The sequence below is a fragment of the Lutra lutra genome, chromosome 10, assembly GCF_902655055.1.
Source record: "Lutra lutra chromosome 10, mLutLut1.2, whole genome shotgun sequence".
In the NCBI taxonomy this organism is placed as follows: Eukaryota; Metazoa; Chordata; class Mammalia; order Carnivora; family Mustelidae; genus Lutra; species Lutra lutra.
The window spans coordinates 110279093-110293723 of record NC_062287.1 but is presented as its reverse complement, the minus strand read 5'-3'; the positions used below and the strand labels follow the sequence as shown (position 1 = coordinate 110293723).

Here is a 14631-nt window from a genome sequence, read left to right as displayed (position 1 = left end):
AGTATTTTACTTTGAAGACCATTTGTTTCAGTGTTACTTAACTATCGGAAGGTATTAACTTGGTGGTTTTTAAATATGGGAGGTATCTCTAGGTTATGTCTGTTGGTCGTTTTCATAATTTGAAGCATGCCAAAATAATTTTTAAAAACGAGCCATAATTGACATACCACGTTATATTAGTTTTAGGCGTATAACATAATGATCTGGTAGATACACGGAGCTCACACTGATTACCACAGTAATTAAGTGATGTCACCACATGTAGGTACAGATTTGTTTTTCTTGCAATAAGAACTTTTAGGATCTCCTCTCCTAGCAGTTTTAAATATACACTATGGTACTGCTAACTATAGTTACCATGATCCCTAAACCTTTTTTTTTTTTTTTTTTTTGGTCTTATAATGGAAAGTTTATACCCTTTTTATTCCTCAAGGTTTTATGTTTTCAGTAATCTCCACACCCACCATGGGGCTCGAACTCACAGCCCTGAGATCAAGTGTCATGCACCCTCCTAACGGAGCCAGCCGGGCGGGCCTGGAAGTTTGTGCCTTTGGACCACCTGCCCCCCGTTTTGCCCATCCCCTGCCTTCTGGATCTAGGAATTTAGATTTTTGTTTCAGATTTAACATATAAGTGAGATCCTACGGGATCTGTCTGTCTCTGTCGGACTTACTTCACTTGGTGTAATGCCCTCGAGGTCCACGGTTGTCCCAAATTCAGGATTTCCTTCCTTTTTACGGCTGAATAACTTCCATCCCATGTACATGGTGCACTTTTGTCCATGCGCCCGTCAGTGAGCACGTAGGTGGTTTTCATGTCTCGGCTGTTGTGGACGTTGCCGATGGACTTGGGGATGCGGGTGTGTTTTCAAGAGACTGATTTCCTGCGGCACCTGGGTGGCTCAGTGGGTTAACGCCTCTGCCTTCAGCTCGGGTCATGATCTCAGGGTCCTGGGATCGAGCCCCGCATCGGGCTCTCTGCTCAGCGGGGAGCCTGCTTCCCCCGACTCCTGCCTGCCTCTCTGCCTACTTGTGATCTCTCTCTGTCAGATAAATAAACAAATACATCTTTTAAAAAAAAGAGAGAGAGAGACTGATTTCCGATAAATACTCAAAAGTAGAGTTGCTGGATCATGGGGCAGTTCTGTTTTTAGGTTTTTTGAGGAAGCTCTATCTTGTTCTCCACGGTGGCTGCCCCAACGGTGCCCGAAGGTTCCCTATTTTCTGTGTCCTTGCCAACGTTTGGTGTTTAAATCCCTTTTATTTTATAACTAGCTTGTGGTTTCCAAAACAACTGGAATGAAAAACAAGACCACAGAGCTTTTGTACGGTCCCATCTTTCCCATACAGTGTGTCTTTCCTTAGCAAGTGAGGAATTGTCTCTCTTGAAGTTTATTACTTATATGACTGTTTTATGGTTGGTGTCCGACTTTCGATTTCAGCTCAGGTTGTGATCTTGAGGTCCTGGGATCGAGCCCCAAATGGGGCTCTGCGTTGAGCTGGGGGGTCTGCTTGAGATTCTCTCTCTCCCTCTCCCCCAACCACTGCTCATGCTCTCTCTCTCAATAAATCAATAAAATCTTTAAAAAAAATAAATGGTCATTTTGTAGCATCAGTTTCTTTCCTGCCTGGATCCAAACCAGGCTCTTTTGGGAAGCAGCCACACCAGTTTCCCCAAGTGACCTGAGCGTCTGTGAGTCCTGGCCATATCTGAAGTGATGCTGGAAGAAGGAGGGGGCAGGAAGGGAACGGCCCAGAGGTGCGGTGGGCGCCCAGCTAAGGCGGTTTGCCCGTGGACCCGGGCCGTGGGTTTCACTGTGGACAGCCCACCACCTCACACGTCCCCTGTCCCCGTCCCTGTCCCCAGACCCTGGAGGCAGTTGCGCGTTTCCCCCACCGAGGGCGCAGGAGGCTTGGTTTGTCCCGAGGACAGGAGAGTGGTGCCTGAGCCTTTGAGAGCCGGGTTGGCGCTCAGGGGATGTGGCATCCTGTCTCGGACTCGGGGTCCACGGTCCGCCTTGTGTGGAGGGAAGGCCGCTCCAGCTGGCGGCGTGTGGTGTCCCCACTAATGTGTGCTCAGCTCGTGTCATCTCCCCAGCAGCTGCATGTCCAGCCAGACGAAGAACGTGGTCAGCGGCCTCCTCTTCGGCACGGGGCTGTGGGTGACCCTCATCGTCACCATGCGCTACTCCCTCAAGGTGCTGTTGTCCTACCACGGCTGGATGTTTGCCCAGCACGGCAAGATGAGCCGGGCTACCAAGATCTGGATGGTAAGGGACCCCCGCTGCACTCGTGGCACCCAGCCACTGTGGATGGTTTCTGAGCACTTTCTTGGGGTACGCCTGGTACGTGCCAGGCTGCCCAGCTGGTAGCGGCGTGCACGGCTGGTTGGGCCTGGAGGTCAGTACGCATATGTGGAACCACGGCCATTATCAGTGCTGCACACTTAGCTCCCCCCCTCCCCCTGAGCTCCCTCGTGTCCCACCCTGCCTTTCCTTTGCGGTGAGAGCTTGTAAGTCAGATGTGCCATCTTAGCGGAGGCTTAAGTGTGCCAGGGCAGCCCCGTGCCCCCAACAGCCGCCGCCCCCTCACCACCGTTTTCACCCTTCTAGGTCTGGCTCGCCTCACTCAGCACCGGCTCTTATGCGGGTGGCTTTTACTTTGAAAGGGGGATCCTCGGGGACTTTTCTCCCCTTCCTGAGAGCTGCAGGGGGTTGAGTCACCATGACTGTAGGCCAAGGAGTGTTTTCCTTCCACGGCGCTGGGGAGTTTTGAACGCGGCATGTGGGAGCCTGCTGGGTTTGCCGTCCAGGTTCTCCATCGAAGGAGGGTGGTGCCTGCCCGTGCCACCGCTTTTCTGACTGGCTCCAAGGTGGGGCTTCCGTGGTGTCCCTCGCCGTTCTGCGGACTCGCCTCCGCCACAGCCTCAGGGTCCCTTGGTTGCCGCGTGCGTGGAGGCTTGTCCCACTGTCCCCCGGTGACCACTCCTCCTCCGAGCTGACAACCACTCCTGGGGGCTGCTCATGAGAGGCACCTGCACGCCTGGGGCCCACATGCACCCGTGGGCTTCGCTCACCCCAGCAGACTCCCCGCGCTCGCCTGGGTGTCAGACGGCTGGTTTCCAGAGAAGTGGAATCAGCCCCCAGGGGAGTCTGGAGGGGCGCCCACCCTCTACGGAAGGTGCTAACAGGTTCCCCCGGAGGGCGTATTCCTGGCTGAGTCCCCGCCGCCCCCTACGAGCCCGGGGAATTTCTCGGAGGTCTGGTCAGCAAGAGATGACCCGTGGTTAGCACCAAGTTCCCATCCTTCGGGGTGAAAGCAAGGGCCGAGAGTAGGCACATGGGTGCTGTCCCCTAGACGGGACGGGCCACATGGCTGCTGCTCCTGGGGTTGGCTTGAGGTGCAGCCTCCCAGCTTGGCCCCCGCGCTGCCCCCTGGCCAGGGCTTAGAGCCGGTCCTCAAACCCGGAGCATCGCAGAGGTGCGGGGGGATCTTGGCCCGCGTGCGGGAGCGCAGTCAGCCGGCAACCTCCGGGGGCCCACCCTGGCCGGGCATCTCAAAGCCTCCGCCAGCCTTGGGGTGGTTTTGGGTGGGGTCACCTGGTTGTTGGCAAAAGCCTGTGAGGTATGGGGTGGAAAACGGACCGGAGAGGGAGATGCGAAGCACAGATAATCAGGAAAGGGTCAGCAGGTTGAGAACGGGCTCTACGTCTTTAACATGGTCTCTCATTTTCAAACGTGCTTTTTTTTAAGAGTATGGTCAAGATCTTTTCGGGCCGAAAACCCATGTTGTACAGCTTCCAGACGTCGCTGCCACGCCTGCCGGTCCCAGCCGTCAAGGACACCGTGAGCAGGGTAGGTGTGGCTTCGAGCTCCCTGGGATGCCCCCTCCGAGCCACCTGGCATCCGGGGTTTAGGGTTGCTGACCCGATGGCAGCCGGTTGTCGGTTGACCATGTTAGGTCTCAGCAGTGGACTCGTCTGGCTGTTGTCAGAGATCTCTTCCTTTCTGACGTATCGGCACACGTGAGCTGTTTTTTATTTTTAAAAAAGCATCACATTTGATAGTTTTGCACAATTTTTTTACACAGCTTCATTGTAATATAATTCACGTATCATACAGTTCCTGGAAGCATCCGATTCAATGGTCTTTGGTATGTTACGTGACTAGTTTTAAATTGCGGTGTATACGTATATAACACAAATATGACCGTTTTAACCCCTTTAAACGGTGCCATTGTGTGGCACTGAATTCAGTCTCATAGTGCCATCTCCACCACAGTCTAGTTCTAGAACTTTCCATCACCCGAACCCCACCCCCGTCAGCATCACGCCCCACTTCACCCCCCTCAGCCCCGGCACCCTCAGCCTGCTCTCTGTCCCTGGGGTTTCGCCTCTCCTGGATGTTTCCAGTACATGGAATCCTGCGATATGTGGCTCTTAGACTGTTTTGAGGCTGTGTCTCTGCCGTAGCGTCTGTCCCTGTATCTTGCCTTTTAATGACTGAGTGACATCCGACTGGGCGGTTGGACCCCACCGCATTCATGCAGTCGCCTGTTGCTGGACATTGGAATTGTTTCCACTCTCTGGCTGTTGTGAATGCTTTTGTTCAAGACCTGCTTGCCGTTCTGCTGGGTGTGAGCCTGGAACTGCGGCCCTGGGGTCTGATGGGACCTGTGCTTCACGCGTGGGAGGACCCGCCAGGCTGAGCCCCACAGCACGCACATTCCCACCGTACCTGGCGAGGGTGGCCGTTTCTGCCTGTCCCGTGGCCTCATTTTAAAACCCAAGTGGGACATGTCTTGGCTTTTGAATCCCAGACTCCTTATTTCGTCCCTCTTGGCCTTTTCAAGTTCCCTCTCATGTCTGCTGTCCTGTGCCCTCACCTGTGGCCCCACAGCCAGGAGCCCCATCCTGCGGGAGGGCGGCCAAGCCACCTGCCGCTCTGCCTGCCGGAGCCCAGCGCCCGGCTTGACGTGCTTCGGAATGTGATATCCAGTCCCACGCCTGCGCGTCTCACTTTGAAAAAACTTGAAAACCTGAGTAGTTCCTCTGTTTCAGGAGTGGTGGCTACTTTTAAACCTTCAAGGAGGGGTCCTGGAGATCTCCCTGCCACCCCGAAGCTGTGTTCACGGCAGACAAAACTTGGCGGGTGGATGCATTTCCTGATAAGCCGGTGGCCTTACTTTCTAGATCGCTCGTGTGTGTGGTAGCAGCTCTTGATGATGGTCTCGGAAGCCTACCGCCCTGTCTGTGACCTGCCACCCGGGCTCTCTGACTTCGGGGCGGGGCTGGTCAAAGTCAGGGGCACCCCCCAGCCCTGTCCCTGGAGACCTGGCCTTGACCTGGGGCTTGGCCTTCCCCGTCTCTGGCTCCTCATTCCTGCCCTGGTGTCCCAGGCTCGCCCCACACACCTTCCCAGCACTGTCCTGAGTCACTGTTGAGTAGGTGGGAACAGGGCTTTCATTAAGGGCCAAATGATGGGTAAAGACGAGTGAGACGTCCTTGCTGGGCGAGCCGTGATCTTGTCACTCCGGAAGTCACTCTGGTGATCTTGGTGATGCTTGTCTGGAGAGCTGGAAGGACAGTAAGGGACGAAGGAGTGCGTTTGTGTCTGTGTTGCTGATGTAAAGCCGACTGGTTAACTTAGTTTAAGGACCTGCAAAACCAGCTTGGTGGAGTTGTTCCTTTTTTTTTTTTAAAAGACTTTATTTTTAAGGGGAGCCTGGGTGGCTTAGTCTGTTAAATGACTGACTGTCGGTTTTGGCTCAGGATCGTGAGATCAAACCCCATATCATGCTCCCCCCAAGCATGGGGCCTGCTTGGGATTCTCTCTCTCCCTCTATCCAACCCCCGAATTGCTCATCCTCTCTCTCTAAAATAAATAAGTTAACCTTTAAAAAATTTATTTTTAGGGGCGCCTGGGTGGCTCAGTCGTTAAGTGGCTGCCTTTGGCTCAGATCAGGATTCCAGGTCCTGGGATCGAGCCCTGCATCAGGCTCCCTGCTCAGCGGGGAGCCTCCTTCTCCCTCTCCCACTCCTCCTGCTTGTGTTCCCTTTCTTGCTGTCTCTCTCTGTGTCAAATAAATTTAAAAAGATTTTTTAAAATTATTTTTGATTAATCTCCTTTCCCAACGTGGGACTTGAACTCACAACCCTGAGATCGAGACTTGTGCATTCCTCGGACTGAGCCGGCCAGGTATCCCTACTTGGGGATTTTTATATCTTGTAAAGATGTTTACGTTCTTCCTAAAGCACAGATAAGGGGCCTGTGTTTGAACTTGGCGGGTGTGCTCTGTGTCAACCCTAGTATCTGGAGTCCGTGAAGCCTCTGATGAAGGAGTCGGACTTCAAACGGATGACGGTTCTGGCAGAAGAATTTGCAGTCACCCTTGGGCCCAAACTGCAGTGGTACCTGAAGTTAAAATCCTGGTGGGCCACTAACTACGTAAGTGCACACGCTCGCCGTCCGTCGATGCGTTCGCGTGCCAGTTCGTGCCACAAACCCGCCGGGTCTCCCCACGTGGGGCGGGCAGGAGGAGCCATTTGGCGGGCCGTACGAGGTGGGGTGCAGAAGGAGGTGTTCAGTGTGACTGGAGGGAGCCAAAAGCCAGGGCTGGAGGTGGGCTGGCGCGCATGCCGTTTAAATCAGGCACCGGCTGCAGGGAGGTGCTGAGCTCGCACTTGGGTTTAGGCTCCCACATGGGCTGTGGCGTGTGTCCCACCTACACGCTCGCACCTGTGAGCCGTCCTGCACCCCGGGGGCCCCTCCAGCCCGTGAGGCTCCCACTGAGCTCGCTGGTGCTCTGTCCCCTGGGCCTCCCGCAGGTGAGCGACTGGTGGGAGGAGTATATCTACCTGCGAGGACGGGGGCCACTGATGGTGAACAGCAACTACTATGCGATGGTGAGTGCCCTGGGCGGGCATGGCGGGCGTCCCCACGGGCCCACGGGCCACCCCAGAAGCTCTTGCCCCTGCTCCCGCTGATCCAGGCTTTCTGCCGGGGCCCAGCCCCTGCCTGCTGTGCCTGGAAGCTGCGTGTGGCTGTCCCTTTGTGTTGGCCCCAAGCCACTGCCGAGAGATTAGAGCCACAGAAATACTCCCGAGGCCATCAGTGGTCCCTCTGCCTGTCATCACAGCTGGGTGCTGCGTTGTGATGCCGCGGTGATGTGTGGGCCTGTGTCTGCGCCCCTCCACAGAGCGTGGTGACAGGTGGCCGCGGCTCCCCCAGCCCTGGGATGCCAGGAGGTTCTTGTCTTCCGCGGCATGGATGGCCTGGGAGGGCTCTTCCCGTTGTCTCGTTGGAAGCCTCACAGCTGGGGCTCCGGTAACCGGCATTTAATAGCTTTAATAACCGGGCAGCCTCGTTCTTTGTCCTTTTTCTTCCTGTTCGTCACTTTTATTTGCTTGTAAAGTACAAACCTGTCCAAGTGTAGGAAATGCAGTTCCAATTTCTTTTCTGTCAGAGCGGGGGTGATCTCACACCGATGGAAACATTTTAGCAGTGCGGAAATGCTCTCCCGTGTATTTGGGTGAGCGTGGCTTTGCCCACGGACGTCCTCTGTGCCGACACGGGTTTACCTTCTCAGGACTTGCTGTACATCCTGCCGACCCAGATCCAGGCAGCGAGAGCGGGCAACGCCATCCACGCCATCCTGCTCTACAGACGACGGCTGGACCGGGAGGAGATCAAGCCGGTACGCAAACTCACTGCTCTAGAAACTTCTTTTTTGTTGGCTTTGTTGACCTTGTGCACAGGCTCGAGGCCTCCTTCGATAGGTCCTGTCGTATCTGTATAACGTACCCCTGACATCGTCTCCACGGTCCAGGGCGTGAACACATCCGTCACCCCCAAAAGTTCGCTTGTGCCTTCTGTCTCTGGGTCACTTGTACTGTTCAGAGCTTTATACAAATGAAACCGTGCAGCGCTCGCTCGCTCTCTCTCTGTTTTGCTTCTTTTACTCTCCGTAATTACCGTGAGATTTAATGCTCCTGGTGTGTTCTAAGTTCCTACTGTATGTCACCCCGTGAAGAAGCTCTTGTTTACCTTTGGAAGAAAACAGTTGAGCTGGTGAATTAGTAAGACATTTCTTTCCTTAGATAGCCCTTTGGTAGAAGCATCAGTTTGGAAAAGGTCTGTGGTGTAAGTGTCAGGTGACAAATGATCCATTAGAAGGCGTGACCTCTGGGCAGGAGGGGTGCCGGGGCCAGAGCCCCGCCTGCGCCCCAAGCCCTGGCCGCGCCCAGCGGGTCTTAGCGGTCAAGGTTGGCGGCCCAGCGAGGAGCTGCCCTCGTAGTTCGGAAGAGACGAGTCAGGCACTGTGTGCACGGAAGACAGATCAGTGTTTCCTTTGCTCCTTCCCCCTTCCTCCCACCCCCCCCACCCCAGGAATGTTTGTTTGTTTGAAATGCATTTTTGTTGTAGATTCTTCTGTTGGGATCCACAGTTCCACTCTGCTCTGCTCAGTGGGAGCGAATGTTTAACACATCGAGGATCCCAGGCGAGGAGACGGGTGAGTGGGGCCCCTTGGGGAAGCCCGTTCGCTCAGTACTCACTGCATACGGGGTCACGGACAGGCAGCACACAGGTTCACGCTGACCCCTCCTGAGAGTGAAGTTTGAGGCTCAGGAATGTTCCTTCTGTTGAATTTCCTCGGTGTTCCTTAGGCCCGGGCATGTGACTTATCTTCAGAATCAGTTTATCTTTGGCAGAGGGCTGTCTCCTGGGGTGTTCCTCCCAGGTCTGGCCAGGAATATTCTTTTCTTCATCTGGCTCCCTCGGGAGTGTAGCTCTGGCCCACACTCATGGTGCTGGTGTAACACACGCTGGCCTGTGCTCAGAAGGCCGGGCCTGGCTTGGGACAGCTGATCCCCACCCCCAGCCGTCGCACAACACCAGGAGGCCAAGTAATCTGAGCCAGGACGCCCTCGAGAATGAGAGGGAGAGACATGTCACCACCTGGGACTGTTCCGGGCCAGCTAGGGCTCAGGCTGTGCCACCTGTGAGCCTCCGGGTGGCCCTGCAGGGGCAAACACCGGTCACTCGCCAACAGACAAACCAGATGCCATCTGAGCCCTTACGGTGGGCATTAAAATGAACCCACAGCTGCTTTTTACCTTTTTATTCGTTTTAACCCACTGCCACTTTCGAAGCTGATTGTATAGAGTCCCGAGCTGATCTGGCTTTTGGGGGTGTCATTACAGTGGGTACCTCTGGACTATGAGCCCCAGGTGGGAACTTGTCCCGTGGTGGTAGGCGTGGGGGTCCTCAGACACCGAAACAGGCCACTGGCTGAGCTTCCGGAAGTGGATTCAGCTTTCCTCGGATCCGGGACCCAGAGTTTTCTGAAAACTCACTCCAGCCTCTTTGTTTCTGGCTCGAAAACCTTTGTCTCTCTCAGTCTGGAGTCTAGTGATCTGTGGCCAGATTTTTGTGAAAAGCAGATGAGTTGGCAAAAAACAGCTTGGGGACAGTTGGGACCATAATAGCATGCTTAAAATTTTTTTTTAAATTTTTTTAAAAGTACTTATTTCTTTTAGAGAGAGAGAGAGCGGGGGACGAGCAGAAGGGGTGAGAATCTCAAGCAGACTTTTTTTTTTTTAATTTAACTTTATTTGTTTATCAGAGAGAGAGAGAGAAGGGAACCCAATGTGGGGCTCGATCCCAGGACCCTGGGATCATGACCTGAGCTGAAGGCAAACACTTAACCGACTGAGCCACCCAGGGGCCCCAGTAATAGCGTTTTAAAAAATGATTTTAATAAAGTGCCATATAGTTGTTCCTTTTATGCATGGTTTCATGTTCCATAGTCTCGGTTACCCACGACCAGCCACGGCGTGAAGGCTGGTGATTCCCCGTGATCTCAACCTAACCCTGTGTCATACCTGTGCGACTTGTCTCCCGTCATCATGAGAAGAAGGGCCAGGACAGGTGTTTTGAGAGAGAGACCACGTCCACATAAGCTCTGTTAGCATAGGATGTAATCGCTCTAGGTTTGCTGTTGTTAACGTTGTACTGCACCTTGTTTGTAAGTCAGACGTGATCACAGGTCCGTAGACTGGAGAAAACAGGCGTGCGGCTGGGGTTCGATGTGCTCCCCGGCTTCCGGCATCTGTGGGGTCTTGGAACACCTCCCCTCGGATCACGGGGTGCTTCTGTACTTTTCTCTGCCCAGGTCTTGTGCCTCATCTGTTAGTTACTCCTAGCTCCCTTTCTGTTTTTGTTGTTTCAAGTGTATTTTTGAGTTGTTGGCTCCTGAATATATTAGTTTTGGGGGCCATTGTAACAAAACCTCGCAGCCTGCGGGGCTGAAAGACACTGGCTGTCCCCACATCCTGGAGGCCGAAGCCCGAGATGCAGGTGCAGACAGGGAGCCCCCCGGGGCCTCTCACCTCCCGTGTGGACAGCCGTCCTCTCCCTGTGTCCTCATGGGGTCATCCCTCTGTGCCTCTCTGTGTCCTGATCATTTCCTACAAGTACCCCAGTCATGTGGGGTTAAGGTCCATCTTAATCACAATGTGTTAATAGAATTACCTCTTTAAAGGCCCTGCTTCCAAATACAGTCGCTTCCGAGGGGGGTTCCAAGCATGTGAGTGGGAGGGGCTCAGTTGGGCCCAGAACTCTAGGGTAGAGGAAGGCAAATGTGGACCCTGAGCAGCTACCCAGCTGTGTTCTCAGTAATTTCAACAGCCGGTTGGGTTTTCTGGGGTTCATCGCGGCTGCAAGAGGCCTGTGTCCCCATGCCTGTATCTTTCCCTGATCAGAGAATCCCCGATTCTCCTTTCTTAGTTTACCGTGCGCTGGCCAGGACCTGGTGTAGCGTCTGAGTGGAAGTGATCCTAGTGTGCAGCTTCTTTTATCTGACTTTGAATGAAGGTTTGAAGGGCGTGTTTGCCGGAGTTTTCTGTAAAACCCTTGAGCAGACCGCAGTCATTGGCCCGAGATCATACGGGCAGTGAGTGGCTGAGCGGAGCTGAGACGGAGTCAGATCTCTCAGCTTTGATCCGTACCGGACTGTCTACAGACTCTTGAGGAATGGATGGTCGAGGCCCACCGAGGGACACGGGGGGCGGGGTTGGGGCCGCAGGACGGTCGGGGGGCCAGGGCCGTGCTCAGCTCTCCCTAACCCCCGCCTCTGGGTTCCGCGTCCCGCCGCAGACACCATCCAGCACGTCCGGGACAGCAAGCACATCGTGGTGTTCCACAAAGGGCGCTACTTCAAGGTCTGGCTGTACCACGACGGCAGGCTGCTGAAGCCCCGAGAGATCGAGCAGCAGATGCAGCGCATTTTGGACGACCCCTCTGAGCCTCAGCCGGGGGAGGCCAAGCTGGCGGCCCTCACGGCTGGAGAAAGGTGTGTGGCTCCTCCGTGACATGGGTCTGGCCAGTGGACTTGGGTCAGCAGGAGGGGCGCATGGGGGCGGGGGGCAGCGGCGTTGGGGGGTGGGGCTGGAGCATGGAGTCTGAGTCCCGCCCCTGCTGGCCAGCCGCCCATCCAGGTGCCCGGGGTGCCAGGGCTCAAGACAGACAGGAGTGAGGCTCTGCGGCAGGGCTGCGGGCCTGCTGAATTCAGGACACTGGCTCTGCCACAGGGGTGCAGACTGCATGTTCCATGCTGGGAATGGCAGAGAGGGTCCCGTGGGCCCCCCTATACTGGGGCTTGACTCGGCCGTTTAAAAGGCCCACCCTCGAGGGCCCCGAGCGGGTGTATGAGAATCTTCTGGTCCAGGGGCTCCTCGAGCAGGGAAGGTTGGAACAGGCAGCGTGAGCTGGAGGGGAGGCCCTGTCCCAGAAGCCCGGGGGTGTTAGGCCATTGCTGCGCCCTCACCAGGGCTGGAAGGAACGGCGGAGGGCAGTGTGTCTGGGGCACGAGCTCCCTCCCCGTGTGCTCACGAGCATCAGTGGCCCAGGGGGCAGGTGGGCACAAATTGCGGCTGAGGAGTGGGCTTGCCTGGGACCCCCAGCCCCGAGGGGCTCCGTGGGCGGCCGGCCCTGAGGCTCCTCTTCGCGTAGACGCTGAGTGTATGTGCTGGCCCATCATCTTCTTGTCCCTTCACACAGCATTAGTGACCATCCTTGCTATCACTGTGGCCCCTGGCAGACAGTGATGACAGTGGTCCCGGCCAGGTGGGTATGGGGACCTGGTGTTTATTGGGGGTGTTGGTACCATAGGCTACCTCAGCGAGCATTCGGGGAGAGAAGAGGGCAGGAGACAGGCCAGATGACCCTGATCTGGAACGGTGGGTGGGTAAAAGACCAGAGGAGGGCCTGTGTGAGGGTCCTAGCAGCCATTGAAGGAGCCGTGGCTGGGGTGACTCTCAGGAAGTGGGTGTCGTGTCAGCTCCTTGTATCCCATGAAAGGTGGGATGAAAAGAATCCCATTCCTTGGACTCCCAGGGGTGCTGCTTATCCCCAAGGTGTCCTGTGGCTGTTAGTAGCATGGACTTGGGTAGGACAGCTTGGGTTGGAAGCTCTTCCTGCCACAACGTAGCTGTGAGCATGTCTGTGTGTCTCAGTTTCCCCCTCTGAAAGATGGGAATGGTAGTGCTGGTCAGTGAGCTCGTACGTAGACAAGGGCTGGAGGGGGGCCGGGCAGGAGGGACGTGCTCACAGCCCCTGCCACAATGTCGTCAGGATGGTCGCTGGCACGGGTGCAGGGAGCCCTGTCTCGGTCGCTAAGTTCAGGGCTTGCATTCTCGTGGCCCATCCAGCGTTCAGTGAGCGGAGGTACGCGCCGGGCTGGAGGCCCGCCGACCGACGGTGCTGTCCGCTGCAGACAGAGTCATACATGTGCAGTTTCCCTTAAATTCCTACAAAACTGAAAAATGCCATTTTGAACACTGCACGTAAGGAGATGTTCCCACGTTCCTGTAGGCTTGACTCTAAGCCTTGTTTCAGAGTACCCTGGGCCAAGTGTCGCCAGGCCTATTTTGGACGTGGGAAAAACAAACAGTCCCTCGATGCCGTGGAAAAGGCAGCATTCTTCGTGACGCTCGACGAAAGCGAGCAGGGGTACAGGAAGGAAGACCCGGACGCGTCCATGGACAGCTATGCCAAGTCTCTCCTCCACGGCAAGTGCTATGACAGGTAACGTGGCTGCCACCAGCCTCAGGTGTCTCTGCCCTGAAGGAATGAGGCTTGCACAAGAACACAGCTTTGGTTCTCTTTTCTGCATGCGCACACACGTGCACACACACAGTGGAAGACTTTTTTCCCTCTCTGTTGCCGCCCACCTCTGACCGGAGGTGCTGGCGAGAGGGGTGTCTGCAGACGCCTGGAACTAGGCAGGAGAAGGTGGTTGATGGGGCTGAGCTGGGTATCGGCTCTGGCCTGCTCCCTGAGCTCATGACTCCTGTAGCCTCCTTTTCCTTGTCTGCAGAGCCGTCCTGCCTGCCCTGCAGTTGGGGGTGAGGCTCGTCCCAGTGTGTGTGTGTGTGTGTGTGTGTGTGTGTGTGCAGGGGCATGGCCTCCCTGCTCCCTGCACTTGCCTCATGGGTCCCTTCACGTTAGAATAACGTAATCGAATTCTGCTGGTCCGCAGCTCAGAATGGCTTATCTTTGTCTCTGATAACAGAGAAGTGACTGATCTAAGTTCTCTGTGTGCTCCTCCCAACACTCTGCAGAGATTTCAGAGCGTGGGCCAGCCTTTTGGGGGCTGGGGGCAGAGGAGCCCAACCCGAATAAAACAAGTAGGTGACTTTCATTTGCTTTCGGTCTTTTTGAAACAGTTAAGTCCTATGAACGTTTCTTTCCCGTAGGTGGTTCGATAAGTCTTTCACGTTCATTGTCTTCAAGAACGGGAAGGTGGGCATGAACGCAGAGCACTCCTGGGCCGACGCGCCCATTGTCGCGCACCTGTGGGAGGTGAGTGAGCATAGCTGTAGCGCACCCGTGGGGGGTGAGTGCAGCTGTGACGCAGCTGTGGGAGATGAGTGAATGCAGCTGTTGTGCACCTGTGGGGGGTGAGTGCAGCTGTGACGCACCTGTGGGAGGCGAGTGAGTGCAGCTGTGACATGAGCGTGGCACTTACTGTTGCCAGTCCTGACCCCAGACGACGTTTCATCCTGCGGTACCCATCTGATTACAGAAGGCTTTGTGACACACATTGGCACTTCGCGTAACATGAATTAGCTAAACAAAAGGCCTTCGTGTCTTCATTTCCTACAGCTAAGTTTCCTTAAATAGAAACACATTTAATGCCATCTCCGGGTGGAACCAAAGTGACGGAATGGTTCTCGCTCAGGGACTCCAGGGCAGAGCTAAAGCAAAACCATCCCTTCTTTGCTGTGTTCTCGAGACTCTTCCCGTGTGCCAGGTATTAGGCCGACTAGAAGCAAGCACATTAAATCCTGGTTGATAAAAATGCAGCCTCGTCATTTAATTTTTAAAATTACCAAGTAATTTAAAACTGCCAAACCCCTGTCACCTGGTCCCTCTGCCCAGCTTGTTAAAATGTGGTGTTGGATTGGCCCTGCCACTGCTTTAAACTTTAAAAAATTCATTTCTCCCTGAAGCGTTGGAACCTTCTTTGCGTTTGGCACGAACCATTGAGGAAGGTTTTGCTTTCTTAACTTACCCTCCCCGGTTCTTGTTTGGAGAAATTTCTGAACTCCGGGATTGTCAACAGTGGACCT

General features: G+C 55.0%; 1 protein-coding gene across 2 annotated transcripts in view; it reads left to right on the top strand.

Moving 5' to 3' along the window:
* The window catches only part of CPT1A (carnitine palmitoyltransferase 1A), a 49508-nt gene that overhangs the window by 19343 nt on the left and 15534 nt on the right, over nucleotides 1–14631 (top strand). The window contains exons 4-12 of one of the 2 annotated variants that reach the window (XM_047690580.1): nucleotides 2101–2269; nucleotides 3752–3853; nucleotides 6308–6445; nucleotides 6826–6903; nucleotides 7587–7694; nucleotides 8423–8510; nucleotides 11156–11351; nucleotides 12896–13084; nucleotides 13756–13861. In XM_047690580.1, coding sequence (XP_047546536.1) covers nucleotides 2101–2269; nucleotides 3752–3853; nucleotides 6308–6445; nucleotides 6826–6903; nucleotides 7587–7694; nucleotides 8423–8510; nucleotides 11156–11351; nucleotides 12896–13084; nucleotides 13756–13861 — 1174 coding nt within the window. Of the gene's footprint in view, nucleotides 1–2097; nucleotides 2270–3751; nucleotides 3854–6307; nucleotides 6446–6825; nucleotides 6904–7586; nucleotides 7695–8422; nucleotides 8511–11155; nucleotides 11352–12895; nucleotides 13085–13755; nucleotides 13862–14631 lie in introns of both variants that reach the window. The other variant, XM_047690578.1, reaches the window with a different exon arrangement.